We start from the raw sequence: 24275 nt of genomic DNA, 5'->3' as shown, positions 1-24275 counted from the left end.
TGCTACTATAAACATTGGGGTGGCCGGTGCTCCTTTGGATTACTACATTTGTATCTTTGGTGTAAATACCCAGTAGTGCAATTGCTGGGTCATAGGGGAGCTCTATTTTCAACTTATTGAGGAACCTCCATACTGTTCTCCAGAGTGGCTGCACCAGCTTGCATTCCCACCAACAGTGTTAGAGGGTCCCCCTTTCTCCGCATCCTTGCCAACATCCATCATTTCCTGACTTGTTAATTTTAGCCCTTCTGACTGGTGTGTGATGGCATCTCATTGTGGTTTTGATTTGTATTTCCCTGATGCCGAATGACGTTAAGCAGTTTTTCATGTGTCTGTTGGCCATTTCCATGTCTTCTTTGGAGAAATATCTATTCATGTCTTCTGCCCATTTCTTAATTAGATTATTTGTTCTTTGAGTGTTGAGTTTGGTTAAGTTCATTATAGATTTTGGATACTAGTCTGTTATCTGATAAGACATTTGCAAATATCTTCTCTCATTCTGTAGATTGTCTTTTGGTTTTGTCTACTGTTTCCTGTGTCATGCAAAAGCTTTTTATCTTGATGAAATCCTAATAGTTCAATTTTGCCTTTGTTTCCCTAGCCTTTGGAGATGTCTCTAGCAAGAAGTCTCTGTGGCCAAGGTCAAAGAAGTTGCTGCCTGTGTTCTCCTCTTCTACGATTTTGATGGATTCCTGTCTCCCATTTAGGTCTTTCATCCATTTTGGGCCTATTTTTGTGTATGGTATAAGAAAATGGTCCAGTGCCTTTGGTATTTCCTGCCAATTTCCTATCAGGAGCTTGGGAAGATGGCTTCTACTTCACATCTGCAGTCTAAATCTCATGCAGATGCATCTAATGGGATGATTCTAAAATGTGTCCAGAACTGCCAGTGGCTTGCTAAAATACCATGTCTAGTTCAGGTCTCTGTTTTGTTTCATTTAATCCTGCATCATTAGTGTGTGTAAACTCTTGTTAGTTGTGTGATTATTCTGGATATTTGAGAGGAGGGATTTCTTCATCTTATTCTTTTTTAGAATGGTATTAGCTAGTTTTGGCTTTTTGTTCTTTTTGTATTGGATTGGTTCTTCAAGTCTTGTGAAATTGCTCTTGGGGTTTTGACTGAAATTGCTTTTATAGATTAATTTGGAGAGAGTTTCTAGCTTTATGATATTAAATATATATATTTTAAAGATTTTTACTTATTTATTCATGAGATACGTAGAGGTAGAGACAGGCAGAGGGAGAAGCAGGCTCCATGCAGAGAGCCTCATATGGGGCTCGAACCCGGGACTCCAGGATCATGCCCTGAGCCAAAGGCAGACAGACACTCAACCACTGAGCCACCCAGGTGCCCCCTGGTTTTGTTATTAATTATGAAATTAGGCAAGCTGCTAGTCACTGATTCTCTGGGTACCATTATTTTTCTTTTTCCAGAGAGTCAGATGAATGAAGTTAAAAAGTATTTGAGTCTGGCTTTTGTCTGTTGGCACAGTGCATTTGAGACTCCTCTGTTGTTCTATGTGTCACTAGTTCTATCCTTTTTACTGATGAGTAGTGTTCCTTTGTGTGGGTGTACCACAGTTTGTTTATCCATTCACATGTTAAGAAACATTTGGATTTTTTGCAGGTCTTGATGATTATGAATAAAGCTGCTATTAATAGTTACATACTGAATTATTTGGGGAGGGAGGGGGAGGAGGTTTTTATTTTTCTTGGATAAATACTTAGCAGTTGATTGCTGGGTTGTATGGTAAGTGTATGTTTAACTATAAGAAGCTGCAAAACTGGGGATCCCTGGGTGGCGCAGCGGTTTGGCGCCTGCCTTTGGCCCAGGGCGCGATCCTGGAGACCCGGGATCGAATCCCACGTCGGGCTCCCGGTGCATGGAGCCTGCTTCTCCCTCCGCCTGTGTCTCTGCTTCTCTCTCTCTCTCTCTCTCTCTCTCTCTATCATAAATAAAAAATAAAAAATAAAAAGAAGCTGCAAAACTTTTCTATTCTCGTGAGAAAAATGAGCATTCCAGCTGCTTTGCATCCTCACCACAAGTTGATATTGTTAGTTTTTTAAAAAAGCTATTCCAATAGGTATACAGTAGTATCTCATTGTCATTTTAACTCATCATTTCCTGGTGACTAATAATGATGAATGTGTTTTCATGTGCTTATTTGTAATCCACATAATCTCTTTTAGAAAGTGTGTGTTCATTGTTTTTCGCCTAACTCTTAAAATTGTATTTTTTTTCTTATTGTTAACTTTTGAGAGTTCTTTCTATATCCTAGATAGAATCATCTTTGTCAGATATATGATGTGCAAATATTTTTTCTAGTTTATAGCTTGACTTTTCATTCTTTTAACTATGTCTTTTGAGGAGCATTTTAAATTTTATTAACTGCAATTTGTCAAAAATTTTTTGAGGCTTGTGTTTTTTTCTTGCATCCAAGAACTCTTTGTCTAAGCCAGGATTTCAAAGATTTTCTCTTATGTTTTCTTCTGAAAGTGTTATAGTCTCATGTTTCACGTTTTGTTTTTTTTTTTTTGCACTTAGCCTCTGTTGTTGCCAATGAGAAGGTTTTGTAAATTTGATATTCATTCCAATGTGGGTTGTCTAATTTAGATATTTTTCCCTGGTTGCTTTAATTTTTTTCTCTTTGTCTTCGGTATCTACTGTTACTCACCTGTGTATGGATTTATTACCTCTTATCGTTCTGGAGACCAGAACTTCTTTAATCTGAAGATTTGTGTGTTTTGTTTATTTTGGAAAATTCTCAGCCATTCTCAACATGTGTTTTTCAAACGTTTCTCATTTTGCCTCCTTTTTTCCCTTTTGAGTCATCCTGAAAGTCATTAAATGTGTGTTGAAACTCTCCCTCTATCCTTTATGTCTCTTATATTCTTTTTAATATTTCCTATTCATTTCTTTCTCTGTGGTCCATCCTGGGGAAATTTTAACATATATTTAAAAATTTTTTGAATTCTTTCTTATACTATGTCAAATCTACTCTTTTATCTTTCTTACCTTTACCTTTAGTTGAATACAGGTATTCAACTAAATTTTTACCTTTAGTGATACATCTTTAATTTCTGGAAGCTCTTTTTAGTTTATTTTCACATAAACTAAAGATGGTTGGTGCCAATGGAGTGGGGAAGTATGGGTGAAATTATAAAATGGGCAAAGTTTGCCTTTTGTTCTCCAGTTTCATCTTGCTGCTTTATTGCTTCCTGCTCATTCTAAGAGTTAGGATCATATGGGATGATGTATGTGAAAGGTCTTTTTGTGTCCTGAAATGTACTATTCAAATATATTGCTAATATCTAGTTATGTTTTTCTTAAATTTATTCATTTGAGAGATAGAGAGAGAGAACACACAAGCAGGGAGAGAAAACAGAGAGAGAGGGAGAAAGATTCCCTGCTGATATGGGGCTCCATCCCAGGACCCTAAGATCATGACCTGAGCCAAAGGCAGAAGCCCAACCATCTGAGCCACCCAGGTGCCCCTAGTTAAGCATTTTATATATTCTATATTCCCCTATATAAAAACCATTCTCTGGGAAAAGTTGGCCAAATTCATTTATGCCAAGATATAAATAACCGACAGGGCTCATGTGATCTTTTCCAGCAATTTCAGCATTTTCACAGAACTATATAGCCTTAAGGATTTACTGGGTATTACGGAATTTAAGGGTTTAACCCGGCCTTTCACAGAAGTGTGTTTTTGAACAGGGAACCGTTTTTAGCACCTCCAAGATTACACAGAGGAGGCATTGTTTTGCCTGTTTATAAATTAGGCCTCCACTGGTTTCATTCAATACTGGATGTATTTTCTTCTTTGTTAAATCAGGGTAGTGATGCCAATACATAGCATCATTGTGAAGAGTAAATGAGGGGCAGAGTGTGTAAAGTCCTTAATACCGGGCCTGCCCAGTAGTAATTCCTCAGTAAATGTTGACTCTGATTATTATATCACTGACTTAGCTCAGTTCCACTGGGACTTATGTCCTGGTCCAGGTGAACAGAGATGCTCACATGTAGTCCTGTTTCTCTGGCAGTTTAATTCTCCACACCACCCACTTTCTGTCCTGGAGATTCACTAGGGGCATAGATTACAGTGGCCAAGAGTTGGCCACGTGGATGCATAGAGAACATAAAACCCTCCCAGGGCTGGATTCCTCCTTTGGGAGGGAAAAAGTATTCCTCCCAGAAGGGGCTGATTCTCCTTCTTTCTCTGAGGTCTCTGAGGTTTTGCCCCTCCCTTGTGCTGTATTTACTTCCACTGTGACTGGCTCTCACTGCCACTCACAGCTCTCAGGGCATTATGATCCCTGCTTTTTTTTTTTTTTTTTCCTGATACAGCCAAGGATGTCTTTTCTTGTTCTCTTTCAGGAAAATACAGCTGCCCCAAACTGGTGTTTTCAAAATAAGCATTGCTAAAATAGAAAGAGAAACCAAAATGAAACAGAAAAACTGTGAATAGCGTAAAAATAATCACCAAAGCACGTGGTTCTGACTTTAAGAATCTCATTAGAAGCATGTCTTAATTCAGATTCTTCACTTTTCAACTCTTCAATAGCCACGTGTGGCTAGTGGCCATTGTATCTGGACAGCATAGCTCTAGACCTTTGACTCTCCGTCTGAGTGTAAGGTCGGGGAGCAGGCACTATCATGCCTCATCTCCAGAGCTGGCAGGGAGTGCTTCTTTTTGGGATTGATTCTGGACCCTTCTGTGTATTGCTGGAAATTGCTGGAAAATGGGGCATATCTCTTTGATTCAAAATGTTACCAAATTTGTGTTGTTCAATTATATTTAATTAAAAAGTATAACATTTCTAGAATAGCCTAACGCTAGTCTATGTATATATGTTCTCTCATATACTTACATTAGCATTAAACTAGTGTAGAAGTGTAAAGTTTTAAAGAATACATTATTTATGAAAGTGATTTCTTGGGAAATTTTTAGATTGATACTGCAATCAAGTTGAACTTTGGTAAAGAGAGCAACTCAGACAGCAGTAATGCAGAGGAAAGTAGAAACAATAATGATGATAAAGGGGAAAATGAGAAACCAAAAATGGTGGAGGAAGAGTCAGATGAAGATCTGAACTTTGTTCAACATCAGACAGACTCTGAATGTTCAGGTAGGATCATCACTAGGTGATTGGCTAATGACAATAACAGATATGATAACATATTAGAGTTACATATGTTTTTTATCAGCTAAATAGAGATATTAGTTTAAAAAAGAGGCATACCTTTGTGAGCACCAGTTTTTGTTTAGAATAATATAGAATCCTTAAAAACACTTAGAAAAATAATAAAATTTGTCATTTATTAAAATTGTCATTTATGTTAATCAAGTAGGAAATATTTCTGCATTTTATGACATGATTTATTGATCTTTTTGATGACTAAATTATGTAATAAAATGTAGCCTGTAATTTATAATATAAATTATAAATTTATAAATTATAAAGCCTTCTTAGGGATAATCCCATTTGATCTTAATAGCTTTTGGATCTTAAAAGACTCCCTTTTTTTCTTGGTTATTATATTAATACTGGTCAGAGTGAATTAGAACAGCATTTCTCAAAATGTGGTCTGCAGAGCCCTGGGGGATTGCTGAGACCCTTATAGGGATTTTGCAGAGTTAAAACTACTTTTATCATAATACTGATATATCAGTAATAGAATTCATTATAAGACTGAAATAGTGCTATTTGCCTTTTTGCCTACCGAATGGACATTTGCAATGATTGTACAAAAGCAATGGTGAGTAAACTTAGTGGTGCTTCGGCATGAATAAAGACAATGTAACACATTGTACTAGTAGTCATTGTGATCTTCAAGACCAGGCTCTAGCAGAAGAAAGAAATAGCTACTGTCACTCAAGAACACCTTGATGGAAGGGTAAAAATTACTAATCTTATTAAGTCTTGATTTTCAAATATAAATCTTTATAATTGCCTGTGAGGTAAAATGGGATATATATAAAGCAATTCTGCTATTAACCAAAATGTGAAGTTTGTGTTGAGAAACATAGTTGTATGATAGTTTATGGTGAGAACTGAACTGGCCACTTTTTTTTTTTTTTTTTTTGGCCTGCAGTGCCGGTTGGGGTGCCCGCGCCCAACCTGTACGCCATGAGCCTGAACTGGCCACTTTTTAATGGAACACCATTCTTACGTGAAAGAATGACAGACAAACTATTATCAATCAGACTTGGATATTTGACAGCCATTATTTTTTAAAATGAAATGAGCCTGTTACTTCAAGGAAAATAATTGACAGTATCTTTGGTCAATGATAAAATTTGGGCTTTCAAGTGAAAATTAGATTTTTCGAAAACTTGTATATGCCATTGTGGGATTGACAGCTTTCCAATACTTAGACTTTTCTAATACAAATTGATGACAATATTAACCAGTGTGATTTTAAAAAATATTGTCTACTGAAGTGTGTTTATATTTCAACACATTGAATAATTCAGTGAACCACTGTTTTCCAAATGATCAAGGCAGGGTAAAAGATCCATTCAGCATGAAAGATAGATGCATGGATTTTGATAGAACAAAAACAAAAAGCTTGCTGGTACGGTTACAGATTTCACATTACAACTATTTTTTAAGAAACTATCTCCCTCTTATTGAGTTTTGATGTAGTATCAAAGAAGGATATCCACAATTATCTGAGAAGGTTATTACATTTCTCCTCCCCTTTTCTTTCTTTTTTTTTTTTTCTCCTCCCCTTTTCAAGTACATGTCTTTATGAGGCCAAATTTTCTTCTTTGCTCTAACTGAAATAAGAGATTGCAATAGATTGTACAAGCAGATATAAGAATCCAGCTGTCTTGTGTTAAGCTACATATTAAATATTTAAAACAATGCCATTCTTCTTAGTAATTTTTTGGGATATATAGTTATTTGTCATAAGGTGCTTTATTTATGTTAACATGTGATTACTAATAACATATTTGTTGTTTTATTTTTTTTATTTTTTTTAAAAAGATGTTTATTTATTTATTCATGAGAGACCCAGAAAGAGAGAGGTGCAGAGACACAGGCAGAGGGAGAAGCAGGTTCCATGCAAGGAGCCTGATGTGGGACTCAATCCAGGGTCTCCAGGATCACACCCCTGGCTGCAGGCGGCGCTAAACCGCTGCGCCACCGGGGCTGCCCCATATTTGTTGTTTTAAAATGAATAAATAAATCTTAATTTTTCAGTTTTGATTTCTCACATGGTAATTGTCAATAGGTATAGCATAAACAAAAATTACTTTGGGTTCTCAAAAAATTTTAAGGCTATAAAGGGAACTACTGACTTAGAGTATGTTTAGGATGAGGTTAGCTCTCAAGATTGGGCCAGGTAACTCAGGATTACAGTGTTCAGGAGATGAGGCATTATGATTGAGATTAGCTGTTGGCCCAGTTTAAAGATCTCATTTATTTATTTTAGACAGAGAGAGCACAGGTGTGTGGGCCTAAGTAAGGAGAAGAGCAGACAGAGAGGGACAAACAGACTCTGTACTGAGCACAGAGCCTGACTCCTGGATTCGATCTCACGACTCTGAGATCATGACATGAGCCAAAATCAAGAGTCAGATGTCCCACCCACTGAACCACCCCAGGCATTCTGCTGTTGGCCCAGTTTGCACTGTACTTGTTTTATACTGTTTCAGAACTGTATGACTTTCTTCATGCATGAGTTCCTGTCATATAGACCACCTATGTCTATGGAGCCCAAGAGTGTTAGGGTGGTAGTTGGGAACTAGAACCAAAAGTTGTTATATTTGAAATAAGTTAGCATTAAGGTTTGCAGAACCTCCTTATTAATAAGATTAGTATTCTTTTTTGGATAAGCTCATTCCCTTTTGGAAATATCACCTTTTTCTTAAGAGGAAGTGATATACATTATGGAGAAACACACTGGACTCTGGATTTTAAAAAGTTGCAAAATGTGACCTTTCTTAGCATAATATGCCATTCCTAATGATCTAACCTGGAATGGCTGAGACTTTAGTATTTGAGCATTTATGCTCATTGCCAGATCGTCATCTTTCATCAGACTTCACAGAGGATGTATCTCCTGGAGGTAGAGAGTTTTGGGTGTCAAATCAAATCAGGGTGGAAACTGACTCTGCCATTTACTCGTTATATCATCTTGGACATATATGTAGTTCATTACAAATTCGCCTCAGTTTACTAATTTGTAAAATGGAGACAATAATTTTTTTAAAGATTTATTTATTTATTTATTCATAAGAGACACACACAGAGAGAGGCAGAGACACAGGCAGCGGGAGAAGCGGGCTCCTCTATGTGGTACTTGATCCGGGATCCTGGGATCACGCCCTGAGCCGAAGGCAGACACCCAACTGCTGAGCCACACAAGCATCCCAAAATGGACACAATACTTATACTGCTTCACAGGATTATGATGAGGAATAAATGGGATAATACCTATAAAGTACTTAACACTGTGCCTATCAGATAATTCCATAAATGTTAGCCGCTATTCCTTACTATTATCATTAATCATAAGTTAAAACTTGAGGGAAGAAAGTTCTAAAGAGGGCAGCCCCGGTGGCTCAGCGGTTTAGCACCACCTTCAGTCCAGGACATGATCCTGGAGACCTGGGATCAAGTCCCACATCCAGCTCCCTGCGTGGAGTCCACTTCTCCCTCTGCCTGTGTCTCTGCCTCTCTCTCTCTCTGTGTCTCTCATGAATAAATAAACAAAATCTTAAAAAAAAGAAAGTTCTAAAGAGTCCTTAATTTCAAATAAGTTACTACCAATTATCCATTTTTAGGCACTTCAAGAAAATAAAACAAATGAGAAGGGCATAGATAAAAGGTATCCAGTTACATGGAGTACTTTCCTGAATTTGTTTTTGTATTTTGGAACCACTTGGTGTCTGGATATGCTACATTTTACTGCTGTTTCACAAAGAGCTACATGCCTCTCTTTTAGTCTGAAGCAGCTTGAGGATAGAGTCTTTGTCTTATTCCTTATTTTTTAGTTGTGAATAATAGAAGGTATAGCAGAATGAAGGAGAAATATTTTGGGATTGAAAACTAGATGAGACCCACTTCTAAGTTCAATACCATAATTTTTTAGCTGTTTGAAAGGACGTGGGAGACCTAAGTGGCTCAGTGGTTGAGCATCTGCCTTCGTTCGGCTCAGGTTGTGATCCTGGGGTCCTGGGATCAAGTCCCACATCGGGCTCCCCATGGGGAGCCTGCTTCTCCCTCTGCCTGTATCTCTGTCTCTCACTGTCTCTCATGAATAAGTAAATAAAATCTTTTTTTAAAAAAAGAAAGGATTTGGTTATTTCCAATGTTAGCAAGAATATGGAGAAAAAGGAACCCTTGTGAACTGTTGGTAGGAATATGAATTGGTACAGACACTGTGAAAACAGTAAGGAGGTTTATCAAAAAATTAAAAATAGAAATACCATATTACCCAGGAATTCCACTACTGGAATTACCAAAAGGAAATGAAAACACTAATTTGAAAAGATATACACATCACTATGATTATTGTATTATTTATAATAGCCAAGATATGGAAGCAGTTCAAGTGTCCATGTGGTATATATTCACACACACACACACACACACACACACACACACAATGGGTTATTAGGCAGCCATAAAAAGATGAGATCTTGTCATTTGTGACAATGTGGACAGACCTAGAGGGTATTATGCTAATTAAAATAAGTCAGACTGAGAAAGACAAATACCATATGATTTCACTTATATGTGGAATCTAAAAAACAAAAATGAATAAATAAAAAAAAGCAGAAGCAGACCTATACATTCAGAGAACAAAGTGATAGTTGTCAGAAAGAAAGGGATTAGTGGGGATGGGCAAAATGAGTGAAGAGGGGTGAGAGATTACAGGCTTCCAGCTATGCAATTAGTAAATCACGAGAATAAAATAGGGAATTCAGTTAATGTTTTTTTTTTTTTTTCAGTCAACAGTATTGTAATAGCATTGTATGGTGATGGATAGTAGCTATACTTGCAGTGAGCATAGCATGTTATAGAGTTTTGTTTTTTTTTTGTTTTTTTAATATATTTTTTAAAAATTTTATTTATCTATGATAAATATCTCTATCTACAGAGAGAGAGAGAGAGAGGCAGAGACATAGGCAGAGGGAGAAGCAGGCTCCATGCACCGGGAGCCCGACGTGGGATTCGATCCCGGGTCTCCAGGATCGCACCCTGGGCCAAAGGCAGGCGCTAAACCACTGCGCCACCCAGGGATCCCTGTTATAGAGTTTTGAATCACTATGTTGTACACCTGAAACTAATGTAACATTGTGTGTCAATTATGCTCAAATAAAAAAAAAATTTAAAAGGGAAAAAAGAAAAGACCCAGTTATTTCAACCATAAAACAGAGATAAATGTATATTTCATGGGGTTGTTCAATAATTATAGGAAAATATATGTGAAAGCACTTTGTAAATCAAGATACATGACACCAGTGTTACTTATTCTCATGAGCTGTAAACATGTGTTGAATGAAAGAACAAATAGTAAACACAAAACAAAACTTTATGGTTGTACTAAACTTTAAGCTCATTTCTACTTTCAAACAATATAGATGAACCTGAATTAAAAGAATTAGATTCTCAACTTCAAGATGCTATTCAGAAGATGAAGAGGCTTGATGAGATATTGGTGAAGAGACAATATAGAGAAAAAGAAATTAAGAAGCAAGGTCTAGACATGAGAATAAAGCTGTGGGAAGAACTTAAGGTAAGAATTGTCCAACCATATGCTAAAATGGAAGAAACAGTTTCCTCCAAGATGAATAAGAAATGTGTGGACCGTGGTCATATCAGCATGGTCTGCCTTTACTGATTTATTTTGTGGAGGAAGTAGGACAGTGATGTGTATATGCCCATATAAGGACAGTTTTCTGGAGGTAGATAGTTTTCTGGAACTGGACAAGGTAACCTTGCAGCATTCCAGGTTTTAGGCACTGCTTTGGCATGTTCGTTTTCCACAGCGCAGTAGATCTCTATTCCCAGTGTCAGGCAGGGGTTCCTCTATCTCTGGAACAGAAAGTAATGTGGCACCTGTGTATATTGAGTATGTATGTCTGCTTTCTCTTCAGCAAGCTTACAGTTTGGAGATAAATACATAAGTATACAAACATTTAACCCCTGGTTACCATTATTGTTTGAGTTAACTTCTGTGACCAAGTAGTGAGGAGTTCACTGTTTCTTTTGCTGGTCAGGAACTCTTAGAAACTGTAAAGTGCTTATGGTCTGTGACCATGCTGTATTTGCATCTATCTTAATACATTTCTGATGCTCTGTTAGCTTTCCTTGGCCTTCTCAGACCTTTTTTTCTCTGTAGTATTGAGAGGTGGAAGTTGACCAGATGTTTGCACTGACTTGATGTATAGCCTTTCTCATATATGAACTTTGCCCCCCAAAGGAGAGCACTTTTAAAGTAAGGAATATTGCAATAACAGATTGATTGTTTTCGATAAAGTCCTGCTTGATCAGTTGATTGACTTCCAGGAAACTTCCTAGACAATAATATGAATTGATAATGAAGTAATTAGAATACATTTTTGCAAGATTCCCAGGAAGATCACAGGGTAGAAAGAAAGCACCATACAAAATGCAGTGCTTTAAACTAGAGAAATTTGTGTAAATCTTAGCAAAAAAGTATCATTTACTCTTACTGCATCTCAAAGCAAATTTTTACTTGTTTGGAAACAGGAATTGTAACTGGACCCATAATGAAATACATTATCAATCTTGAAATGTCTGAAACTGTAATTGATGATGTACCTCTAGGTTACTCACTAGTTATAGAAATATTAAACAGAAGCTGAAGAAGATTTAAGCAAGATAATTATTATGTTTTAATAGACATACATTCCAACTCTATTTGGGAACACTTATTCCTAGGATTTTGTGGGAACAGGAATACTAATAGATTTCCTAATTAAAGTGATAAAAAATGACCTTCTTGCTTGTGTGTACACAATTTGGAATCCATGTTGGAATTTTAAAACATATCGATGAGTATAGTTGTCTTTTTTCGCCATGTTTAAACTTGTTTCTCTTTTATTAGTCTGCAAAAAATAGTGAAGCATTGCCAAGTAATGAGGAGATGGAAAATACAAAAAAGTTTCTAGCTTTGACTGCTGCATCAGAAGGAACTGCCAGTGAGTTAAATTTGTCTTTGTTTTTTATCTCAGAGTCATAGATTATTTGGATTAAAGTAAAATTCCCAGTTCAGCTATTTTTTCTTTTTCTTGGAGCCTAAAGTACTTTAGGGGAAATGATCACATTAGATCGGATTATATGGAAGTATACTGAGTGTAAATTTCAGAGGCTTCTAGGGTTTGTATCTACTCAAGGAATGTGGGGGACAGGGCATTGAAAAGTTGGGAGAGAGACAAAGTGTGTCTTTGTCTTTACTTTTTATGCCTCTTAGTTGCCTCTAGACACCCAGTCTATGCAGACAGTCTCCTAACTCCCTAGAATCCTCCCATGAGTGTCCCTCTCAGGCTTCTGCAACCCCTTTAATAAAAACCCATTACTGATTTGTCCTATTTCCTGTTCTCTTTTAGTCTTGCTTTTGACCCCAGCCAATTAACTGTGCATGTTTCTACTTTCCAACCTTGTGTTTACATATCTTTATGATTCTTCTTTTCCTCCTCCTCCTCCTCGTCCTCCTCCTTTATCTTCTCTTCCTCCTTCTTCATCTGCAGAAGTATTTTGGAATCATGTAATCTTTAACTTACTTACATAGTGGTGAAAATTTTAGGGGTTGGGAAGCAGTTTGATATGTTTTGGCAGGACACTTTGGAAATCCTTTAACCTCCATCGCATAAGTGGTTATCAGTACTGCTCAGGGGTAAGACCAGCTCTGAACAAGGGCCTCTGATTTCTCTGAGAATCCTGGGAGCCATCTGTCTTTTGGAAAGTGAATGTCTCAGGGTTCTACTCAGATTCCTGCAGCTGTTTAGCACAAGCTTTGATATGAGCAAAATTCCTTTAGGTTTCTTTCTTCCTAGACCCAGCATTGAGAGCTCAGAAGCTGCTAGGGCCTGAAGGATTTGGGTTTAGAATGCATGAAATGTTTCTCCCCAAGAAGGTGGGTGCCTATCTGGGTTGCCCTTTCTATGACTAAGGACTTTTTTTCAAGAGTCTTTCTGAGTTTTTCCTTGATAGATTTACAAATTTACAATTCGTATAACCTAATTAAAACACAAAAAATTATTTGCCTGTTAAAATCATAAATCATTTACTGTATACTTCTATTACTGAAATAACACATGTGTAATCTGTATTAGAAAATATTGGTAAACAGGAAGAAAAAAAATCACCTCAACTCTTGCAGAGATAATCATTATTGTTATTTTTGTTTTCTCTTTATCTTTTGAGACTGTTTTATGTAAATATCCATATATATTTAAAAAATAGAGATCAAATTATATATATGGTGTTTTGTAATCTGTTTTCTATTAATTTGTATGTCATAAGTACCTTTAGCTGTTAGCAAGAGCAGCGCTGTGTGGTGGTTTGTTTCCAAGATGTTTGGAACTGATTCCATCTGTTCCCTCCTTCTATGTATGTTCATTCCAGTCCTCACTGAGGACTGATGGAACCTGATGCAGGGCTTGATCTCACAACCCTGAGGTCATGACCTGAGCCAAAACCAAGAGTCAGAAACTTAACTGCCTGAGCCATCCAGGCACCCCCTTATGATTTTCTTAACAACGTTTTTCTCCAGCGTACTCTAAGAATACAATACTTAAATTTAAGTATATAATACTTAATACAAAATATATGTTTATCAACTGTTTACATTCTTGGTAAGGCTTCTAGTTAACAGACCATTAGTAAAGTTTCTTCCTGTATTTTCAGTCTGGGCTGGGCTGGGACTACTTTGACCGATAGAATGCAGCAGAAGCAATCCTATGCCATTTCTAGCCTTAGCCATTAAAATAGACTGGCAGTTTCTGCTTCTCTTCTTAGAAGGCTCCCTTGGAGGAGAGTGAGTCATCCTGGAAGGGGTCAGACTACCCTGAGGCTGCCCTGCCAGGAGCAAGTCCAAACTAGCCATATGGAGGGGCTGCACAGACGGGGTGATGCTGGCCGATTCCCACCTGTAGTGAGTTCAGTAGTGTCCCACCAGAATTCATGTCTACCTGGAGCCTCAGAAAGTGGCCTTATTCAGAAATCACATCTTTGCAGATGTGGTTAATTAAGATGAGGCCACAGTAGATTAGGTGGGCCCTAAATCTAATGTTTGGTCTTCTTATGAGAGGAGAAGAGGAGAAGACACAGAGAGACACAGAGACACAATGACACAGGGAATAAGGTCACGTGAAGGTAGAGGCAATGATGAGACGATGCAGTTACAAGCCAAGGGATGCCAAGGATTGCTGGGAGCCACCAGAAGCTAGGGAGAGGCACAGAAGGATTCTTCCCTAGAGACTTCAGAGGAGCATGGCCTTGTTGACATCTTGATTTCAGGTGTCTAACTTCCAGACCTGTTTTTAGCCACCCATTCCATAGTTATTGGTGACAGCAGCCCTTGGAAACTAACATGCCGACATGTGGATGAAGGGGCAACCTTGGACATTATTCAGTTTCCCCTAATGTTAGCAACTTGTATAACCATAGCATGGTTGGTCATTGAATGACATGGATTTGAACTTCATGGGCCCACTTACACGCGGATTTTTTTACCCTACAATGCTGTAATGCACTGTCTCTTCTTTATGCTTTTCTTTCTTTTTTTAAAGATTTATTTATTACTTATTTAAGAGAGAGAGCCACTAGAGGGAGGGAGAAGGAGAGAGAATCAGAAGCACACTCTGTGCTGAGCATGGAACCTGATGCAGGGCTTGATCTCACAACCCTGAGGTCATGACCTGAGCCAAAACCAAGAGTCAGAAACTTAACTGCCTGAGCCATCCAGGCACCCCCTTATGATTTTCTTAACAACGTTTTTCTCCAGCGTACTCTAAGAATACAATACTTAAATTTAAGTATATAATACTTAATATAAAATATATGTTTATCAACTGTTTACATTCTTGGTAAGGCTTCTAGTTAACAGACCATTAGTAAAGTTTTTGGGGAATCAAAAAAGTTACACACAGATTTTCGACTACATGGGGAGTCAGCATCCCTAACTTCCGTGTTGTTCAATGGTGGACTTTGCAATGATCAACACTAAGAAGTTAATGTTGGTATAATACTATTAATTAAATTTAAATTAATTTAGGGCCTTCTTAAAATCTCACCAGTTTTCCCACTAATGTCCTTTTTTCTTTTCTAGTATCCAACCCAGGATCCCATTTTACCCTTGGTTATCATATTTTCCTAGTCTCTTCTAATTTGTTATAATTTCTCAGTCTTTCCCTGTTTTTTATGATCTAGACACATTTGGAAAGTACTGGTCAGCCATTTTGTAAAATATCATTTAATTTACGTTTGTGTGAAGCTTTCCTTTGATGCATTTTGGCAAGAATACTCCAGCAGTTATGGGCTCTCACTCAGTCACGTGCAGGGTGTCATGAGTTAACACCTCATATGACTGGCGATGGTAACCTTGAAAACTTGGTTAAGTTGGTGTCTGCGAGGTTTCTCTATTAGAAAGTTACTAATTTTCATTTTATAATTTATACATGTCTCGGGCAAGATACTTTAAGGTTATGTAAATATCTTGTTTCTCCTCAAACTTTTGTCCACTACTGTTAGCATCCATTGGTAGATCTTGCCTGCAGTAATTATTACTGTATGGCACTACATTTTAGGTGACTTTGCATGTAGCAATAGATAACTGGTACGGTTTACATCAGCATTTTAAAAAATTTGAAAAATGTGAGTATAGTTGACACACAAGGCTGCATTAGTTTCAGGTGTATGACAGTCATTCAACAAGTTTATACGTTATGCTCTCTTCACAAGTACAGCTACCATCTGTCCTGATATATCACTATTAGAGTATCATTGACTATATTCCTTATGCTCTGTCAGCATTATTTTTAATGATTCCTTACATAGATGTACCATAATTTATTTAACTAATATTCTGCTGTTAACTATTTAGGTTATTTTCTTTGTTTTTCATTTTTTTTCCAGTTGTACATAATGCTGTAGTAACATCCTTGGGTTAATTATTCTATTGTGACCTTCTTTGGTAATTGAAAAATTAGGTTGAAAACCGGTTGAAAAAATGGCCTCCCAAGAGATGTGCACATCAAATCCCTAGAAACTGTCAATTTACCTTATTTGGAAAAAGGGTCTTTGCAGATGTGAGTAAGTTAAGGGTTTTAAGATGAGGAGATAATTCTGGAATATGGAGGAGGGCTCTAAATGCCATCATATGTATGCCCATAAAAGAGAGGCAGAGGGAGAAGAGGCACACAGAAGAGAAGGCCATGTGAAGAAGGAGGCAGAGATTGGAATGATGTGGCCTTGAGCCAAGGAATGCTGGCAGCCACCAGAAATTGGAGGAGGCAAGGAATGAAATTTCATTGAGAGCCCCCAGAGGGAGTATGGCCCTACTTGAAACCTTGATTTTGGACTAATGACTTCTAGAACTGTGAGAGAATAATTTTTTGTTGTTTTCAGTGACCAAGTTTGTGTTGGTTTGTGACAGTAGATACAGGAAATGAGTATACCTTTGAAGAGAAATCACTCCGTCAAAAGGCTTGACATTTTAAAGAATTTTATCTATATTGACTTTTGAAAAGGTTATACCAATTTAGAACCCCCTCAAGTATTTTATTTGAGAATTGTTTTCCTATACCGATATCAGTGGATTTAATAATTGTTTTATAACTTCACATATATATATATATTTATTTTTAAATATTTTATTTATTTATTCATGAGAGACACAGAGACAGAGAGAGGCAGAGACACAGGCAGAGGGAGAAGCAGGCTCCCTGCAGGGAGCCTGATGTGGGACTCAATCCTGGGACTCTGAGATCATGCCCTGAGCCGGAGGCAGATGCTTAACTGCTGAGCCACCCAGGCGTCCCTAGCTTCACTTATTTAAAATGGAGTCATAACTTGTAACTGTGATAATTAAGGAGGTTGAATATTTGTTCTTTTAGCCATTTTGTGAATAATTTGTTCTTTTAAAAAATGAGGTGCTACTTTTTATTGGTTTGAGGGACTACTTTACATATTAAGGGTACTAATTCTTTAACTATTATCAAATACTAAAAACATTTTTTCCTAACTTATATTTAGTTTTGTGGTATTTCTTGCTCTCCCAAACTTAATATTTTTTATTTAGCTAAATCAGTTATTTCTTTACTTTTTTCATTGATTGCTGCTCTGCTGAAAAAGATCTTTTTCAGTATAAGATGATATAAAAATGTACCCATGTCTTCCTTTAGTATAGTTATTATTTTATGAAAAAAATTACAATATTAATCTACTTGGAACTCATTTTCCTGTGATATATGCAATAGAGAATTGATTTGTTTTCTTCCCCGCAGTTTGTCAGCTAGCATCAAGAGATCACAAATAACAGAAATAAAACCAATGAATCACCAAAGTAGTAATTAGTAAAAGTTTATTGTGCACACATCAAAAAGGCAGCTTGCAAACTGGGAACGCTAAAACTGAAACATGGAATGAGGCTCAGGGGTATTTTGTTATAAAGTAGAACAATTACTTCATATCAATTTTGGAAAGCACTGAAGTTTTGCTTATGATTTCAAGAGGCACAAGCAAGAGATGACCCAGGTCAAGTAAGCCTTGCAAAAGAAGCTAAATTGAGTTTGTTTGTATGACTGAACTAGTTTTGTCTGCTCACATGATTTTTAGTTTAATTAAAAACATTTTTAAAAATATTTATTTATTTGAGAGAGAGAGAGATCATGAGCAGGGAGGAAGGGCAGAGAGAGAAGCAACTTCCCCACTGAGCAAGGAAGCCTGATGCAGGACTCGATCCCAAGACCCTTGGATCATAACCTGAGCTGAAGACAGATGCTTAACCCACTGAGCTATCCAGGCAACTTTTTTTTTTTTTTTTTTTTTTTTTATTTTAGAGAGAAAGACAACATGAGTGGGGGAAGGCGGGATAGAGAAAGAGAATCTCAAGCAGACTCTCCACTGAGTGTGGAGCCTGACCCAGGGCTCCATCTCAGGACCCTGAGGTCATGACTTGAGCCAATATCAAAAGTTGGCCACTTAACCCACTAAACCAGCCAGGTGCCCCAGTCTCCATTTGTCTTTGATTTTAATACTAGTTATCTCAGTACCTTTATTGGATAATCTATCATTTCCTCACTTATTTGAAATGCTAACTTTATCATCCACTAATTGGGTCTTTTTCCAAATTTTCTGTTCTCTTCCATTAATATTTCTGTCTGTCTAATATCAGTATTGCACTTTTAAAAAATTATTATAGCTTTGTAATACACTTTATTAGGGCAGGTATATTGTCTTCTTCAAAAAGTTTTTTGCAGGACGCCTGGGTGGCTCAGCAGTTGGGTGTCTGCCTTCAGCTCAGGGTATGATCCTGGAGTCCTGGGATCGAGTCCTCGGATCGAGTCCCATGTCAGGCTCCCTGCATGGAGCCTGCCTCTCCCTCTGCCTGTGTCTCTGCCTCTCTCTCTCATGAATAGATAGGTAAAATCTTTAAAAAAAATTTTTTTCCAATAACGTGTTTTTCTCAAGCCTGTTTTTCTCTTTGAGAGTTCATGTTTAACAGTGAGTATACTACTTAAGAAAAAAGACTGCAAAGCACCTCTAAACTTAGAGCTTATAGGGGATCCCTGGGTGGCTCAGCGGTTTAGCGCCTGCCTTTGGCCCAGGGCGCGATCCTGGAGTCCGGGGATCGAGTCCTGCGTCAGGCTCCTGGCATGGAGCCTGCTTCTCCCTCTTCCTGTGTCTCTGCCTCTCTCTCTCTCTCTCTCTGTCTATCATAAATAATAAATAAATATATATTAAAACAATAAACTTAGAGCTTATAGATGCTATTTTATTAATTTAAATGTCTGAAGGCTGTTGTATGAAGATAATCTATCTTGATTTCTTATATTTTCTTTCATTTCTATCAGTAATTCTGTACCTTCATAGACCCAGCACTGCATATGTTGTTCCAAATAAAGAATATGGACAATGTCAGGAATATAATTCTGGATATTACAGTAGCTCAGCATCTGTATTTAAGGAAGCTGGAGCTAAATCCTGACTTTTGACTCTACAGGGCAAGAACTTTGTTTTCAGTTTCCTTTTCTTCATGATCAAGCCAGAACTATCAAATACATTTCACTTTAAAGCTCATGCCGTGTATATTTGGCTTAAACCTATAGAGCTCCCTGTTGTGTCTTTGGAGTCACGTGACTACCATCAGCCCTGCAGACATTGGCAATGTTAGATCAGTACTAATGTTCTAGCATGGAAAGTAGTTGGACTTCATGAACTGAAAGCTGGTGTTTCTCGGGACTGGAAACCTGTGTTCATGGAGAATCACTGGCTTAAACGTTATCATGTTAGAGTTTCAATTTTTAGATTTTGAATTCTTAGTCAGTTATTATGTACTGGAAGCATTTATTGTGCTCAGAGCAGATAGGGTGCAAAAGTAGGGTCAGTGTAAAAGGAATGGGAATAAAAGATACTGGTGGGTAAACCAAATGTCTATTACTTTCACTTTTGCTACTGTCTGTAGCTCATGCTGGACCAGTGTGTCCCAGTGAAAAGATGATGTTACTACATTTGTTCCTGGTTCTTCAGATTTAAGTAGATTCTTTTTGGTTTTTGGTGACTGGTCTTTTTTTTTTTTTTAAAGATTTTATTTATTTATTCATGAGAGACAGAAAGAGAGAGAGAGAGGCAGAGACATAGGCAGAGGGAGAAGCAGGCTCCATGCAGGGAGCCCAATGTGGGACCCCATTCCAGGACCCCAGGATCATGCCCTGAGCCAAAGGCAGATGCCTAACCGCTGAGCCACCCAAGGCGTCCCGGTGACTGGATTTTTTGTGGAAGGCAAATTCCTTAATGAAATTTCTTGCTGGTTTTTTATATCCTAGGCATATTTTTAACAGTTACACATACCTGATTTCTAAATATCTTAAAAACCAAAGGAGGTATTTACTTTGGCCTACTTTATTAGACTAATTACACATTTTTTCTTTACATTTTACATAAAATAGTCATTACTTCATTCCAAAAGAGGAAACTTTTGGAATCTGTAGTGTAAGAAAGGTATTATTAGCAGAAAATTTTCACAGTATGTATAAAAGAAATGAATGGAAATGTTTAAGAGCCCAATTTGACCACACATCAGTGATTTTAAAGACTATTAAACATAATAGTCTATGTTACTATTACAACATAGTTGCATATTGTAAGATGGTATGAAACTACTTGCATTTGTTCCATTTTGAGATTAATTTCTTTCCCATGTTATTCACTGAACTTTGGCTACCCCTCTTAATTAAAAGTATAAAGTTGAAACAAACAATTATTTTGATCAAACCTACTTATAGTCACAAGTTTTAAAGTAAAGTGTTTCTATAAGGCTGATGAAAACAGAAATCTTTTGCCCCATTCTGCTCCATGGTAACTTTTTCTTTGTTACCAGGAGAGCACAAAGCCCTTGTAAATTATCCAGTAGGTGGCAGCATCTAGTTAAAATACGCACTTTAAAAGAGCGGAAGAATTTAGAGCCGACTTCCTTAGACTTGAACTTCATTTGGATTAAAAAAAATTTTTTTTAGACTCGAACTTTAAACACTTATCTACAAATATACCCAAATATCTCCCCTCCCTCTTTTCCTTAAAAAAAAAAAAAGTGAGAAATTCTTAGGATGAATATTCTTCCTTATGTCCCTCAGTCCTTTGCTTAACCTCTTATTGAAGAGTAATTTGAGGGACTTTGGGCTGGTGGCACAATGGCAATTTCCAACCAGCTCCCAAAACACAAAATACATCCTAGCCCCTCTAATATCACAAAGAAGCAGCAGCAAGCCAAATGAGAAGATACTGGTTGTTGAGTGATACATTTAGTATTATTGATAGCTATAAACGTGGGGCCTTGACACCAAGAAAGATTAAAAACCACATTAAATTGATTTTTTTAACCATATTTTGACTTTATAATCCAGAGTTAATAACCTCAAGTTTGGGATCCCTGGGTGGCGCAGCGGTTTAGTGCCTGCCCTTGGCCCAGGGTGGGATCCTGGAGACCCGGGATCGAATCCCATGTCGGGCTCCCGGTGCATGGAGCCTGCTTCTCCCTCTGCCTATGTCTCTGCCTCTCTCTCCCTCTGTGTGTGTGTGTGACTATCATAAATAAATAAAAAATTAAAAAAAAAAATAACCTCAAGTTTAAAAATTGAGATGCTGAAGTAAACAATATTGCACTTGTTAGAGACCTTAGGAATATTTTAAAAGTCTTTCCACCCCACTTTCGAGGGGCCACTTTTAAGTTTTTGTAGAGAAATCTGATGAAAATCCAAACTCCTTACCATACCAGAAATTTTTCCTTAGTTTGTAGCATTTCTCTGGTCGATAAAGACAGAATTCTGGACTCTCAGAGGCAGACACATGTAATGATAGAATTGTTCATCATCATTGTATTTGTTTTTTTTTTTTTTAAAGATTTTATTATTTATTCATGAGAGACAGAGAGAGAGAGGGGGCGGTGGAGAAGCAGGCTCCATGCAGGGAGCCTGATGTGGGACTCGATCCCAGGTCTCCAGGATCACGTGCTGGGCCAAAGGCAGGCACTAAACAGCTGAGCCACCCGGGCTGCCCATCGTCATTGTTTTTGATGGAGGTTATTCCTTTATCCTTTGTTATATTGACTTCTGTGTTTCTGGCTCTAAATTTATTAGTGCATATGACACAGCACAGTGACATCTTAATGATCTGAAATACTTCTTTGGAAGTGCTTCTTGGTGAAATTCAGGTCAGTGCTACTTCTGCTCATGAATGTTGTTAAGATTGGATGTTCAAAGAAAATATCGTAGTCTTCTGCAGTCCTAGTTTGCAGAGAATTGAGGAAGAAAATCACTTAATTATAATTATCAGTAGGGCTAAGGATTTTTGGTTTTTAACTTCTGTTATGTCCTAGTATCGCCAGCAGTGTCTTTTGCATTCTCCACTGTGGCTGTTCCAAATGCTTACTGTGTGTTTAACCTTCTACTGTCTTCTACAAGTCCTTCACTCCAGCCTGCTTACTGGCCAGAGAAAACAACTAATTTGATGGGAATCCTTTCCCATATTCTTTCCTTCTTGTTCTAAGTTGTACTCTGTTCTCTTCCATCCCCCATCCTTCTTACCATAGGTTAAGGGAAGGTGCTGCTCTCCAAGGCCAAGGTCAGTGACAACCCATCCCTTTCACTCTGCCCCTGGATCCTGATCCATCCATCATTCTGTGCTTTACCTAGAGCATATCCATCCCTTTCACTCTGCCCCTGGCTCCTGACCTCATCTATCATTCTGTGCCTACTTGTTGTCTTCTGTCTTCTTCCTTCCCTTCAGTTTGCTGTCTTTGAATCTTCTGGCCCTAAAACAGAGAGAGCCATCAAACCAGCCAAACGTACAAATAAAATCTCCTTCCACAGTTCTTCACCCTACTTCCAAACAGGTATCATTCCCTCTCTCTCTCTCTCTCTCTCTCTCTTTTTTTTTTCAGATTTTATTTATTTGTGAGAGACACACACACACAGAGAGGCAGAGACATAGGCAGAGGGAGAAGCAGGCCCCCTGCGGGGAGCCCGATATGGGACTCCATCCCAGAACCCCAGGATCACGACCTGAGCTGAAGGCAGATGCTCAACTGCAGAGCCACCCAGGCGTCCCACACTTTCCCTCTTCTTAAAGGTCAGACTTCTTGAGAGGATATTCCACACCTACTGTGGCTACCTGGTCAACTTCCATTTACTTCTCAACTTGTTAGTGGTCTGGGTTTTCTCCTTTCACACTGCAGAAACTACTTCATCAGTAGTCCTCTTAAATTCTAAAGCTAGCGACATACTTCCAACTTTTATCCTGCCTGACCTCTCTGTAGCATCTGGCACAGTTGTCTGATCATAGACTGGTAACATTTTTATGGGTGTCATTATTCCCTGCTGGCTCTCCTTTTTTCTCTGTTCTCCTCTCCCTTACTTTTCATTGTTGAAATTTATTTCTCTTTCTGTGTGTTTTCTCAACCTGGGCTGATGGTTTCATCATCCATCCAGACTTTGTGATGGTTAATTTTATGCATCAACTTGACTGGATCATGGGATGCCTAGATGTCGGGGTAAGCGTTATTTCTGGATGTGTCTTTGAGGGTGTTTCCATGAGAGACTAGCATTTGAATTGATGGATTGGATGGAGTCCATTACCCTCCCCAGCATGGGTGGGCATCATCGGATCTGTTGAAGGTCTGAATAGAACCAGAAGATGGAAGAAGGGAGGATTTGGCCTCTGCCTGACTGCTTGAGTTGGAACATTGATCTCTTCTGGCCTTCGGTTATCATTATATTGTCTTGTTGATTATAATTACCTTTAGATGTTTACTTGGAGTCTTGTTAGTTTATGATCACCTGGAAATGATGTTAATTTTTGTGTCCTTTTCAATAATTATTCCTATTCTGAGAACTTCATAAAGTATTAGTGTTGAAATTTATGAATGCATTTCGTTATTTATTTATTTAATATTTTGTTTATTTATTCATGAGAGACACAGAGGGAGAGAGAGGTAGAGACACAGACAGAGGGAGAAGCAGGCTCCATGCAGGGAGTCCGATGTGGGACTTGATCCCAGGTGTCCAGGATCATGCCCCAAGCTGAAGGCGGTGCTAAACCACTACACCACTGGCGCTGCCCTCATTATCTATTTAAACTATCATAAAGTTTTTCTATCTTGACAAACTTTTTTTTTAATGTTTTAAAATTAATATATTTAAATACTAAATGAATTTTCTTGGGTCAATATTTCTTAGATATGAATGATTATTCTTTTGATTTAGTACCAGATTTGAATGGCTGAATTTACTCAAAATTTTTGCATCTATATTTATAAGTGAGATTTGCTCTGTGTGTGTGTGTGTGATGTGTGTGCCTATGGCATGTATGTTACGATGTTGATGGTATAGGTGGGGTTGGGAGTGTGTGTATTTATGCTTTGCTAGGCTATGTTAACTTCATAAAATGAGTGGGGCTGGCTATTCACTTATTTCTATTCTTTGAAATAGTTTATACAAATGGGGATTATCTGTTCCCTAAAAACTTGAAAGATTTCACTGGAAAAACCATCTGGTTCAAATAATTTCTTG

At 37.7% G+C, this 24275-nt stretch overlaps 1 protein-coding gene across 2 annotated transcripts in view; it reads left to right on the top strand.

The window, feature by feature from the left end:
* FSIP1 (fibrous sheath interacting protein 1) overlaps nt 1-24275 on the top strand; it is a 194422-nt gene that overhangs the window by 7208 nt on the left and 162939 nt on the right. The window contains exons 3-6 of one of the 2 annotated variants that reach the window (XM_072738234.1): nt 602-707; nt 4956-5133; nt 10605-10759; nt 12095-12188. In XM_072738234.1, coding sequence (XP_072594335.1) covers nt 5067-5133; nt 10605-10759; nt 12095-12188 — 316 coding nt within the window. In that variant the 5' untranslated portion in view covers nt 602-707; nt 4956-5066. The remainder of the gene's footprint in view (nt 1-601; nt 708-4955; nt 5134-10604; nt 10760-12094; nt 12189-24275) is intronic. The other variant, XM_025998444.2, reaches the window with a different exon arrangement.

Source organism: Vulpes vulpes, chromosome 15, assembly GCF_048418805.1.
Source record: "Vulpes vulpes isolate BD-2025 chromosome 15, VulVul3, whole genome shotgun sequence".
Classification (NCBI taxonomy): Eukaryota; Metazoa; Chordata; class Mammalia; order Carnivora; family Canidae; genus Vulpes; species Vulpes vulpes.
The sequence above is the reverse complement of the archived record's forward strand: the minus strand, read 5'-3'. Positions and strand labels throughout refer to the sequence as shown.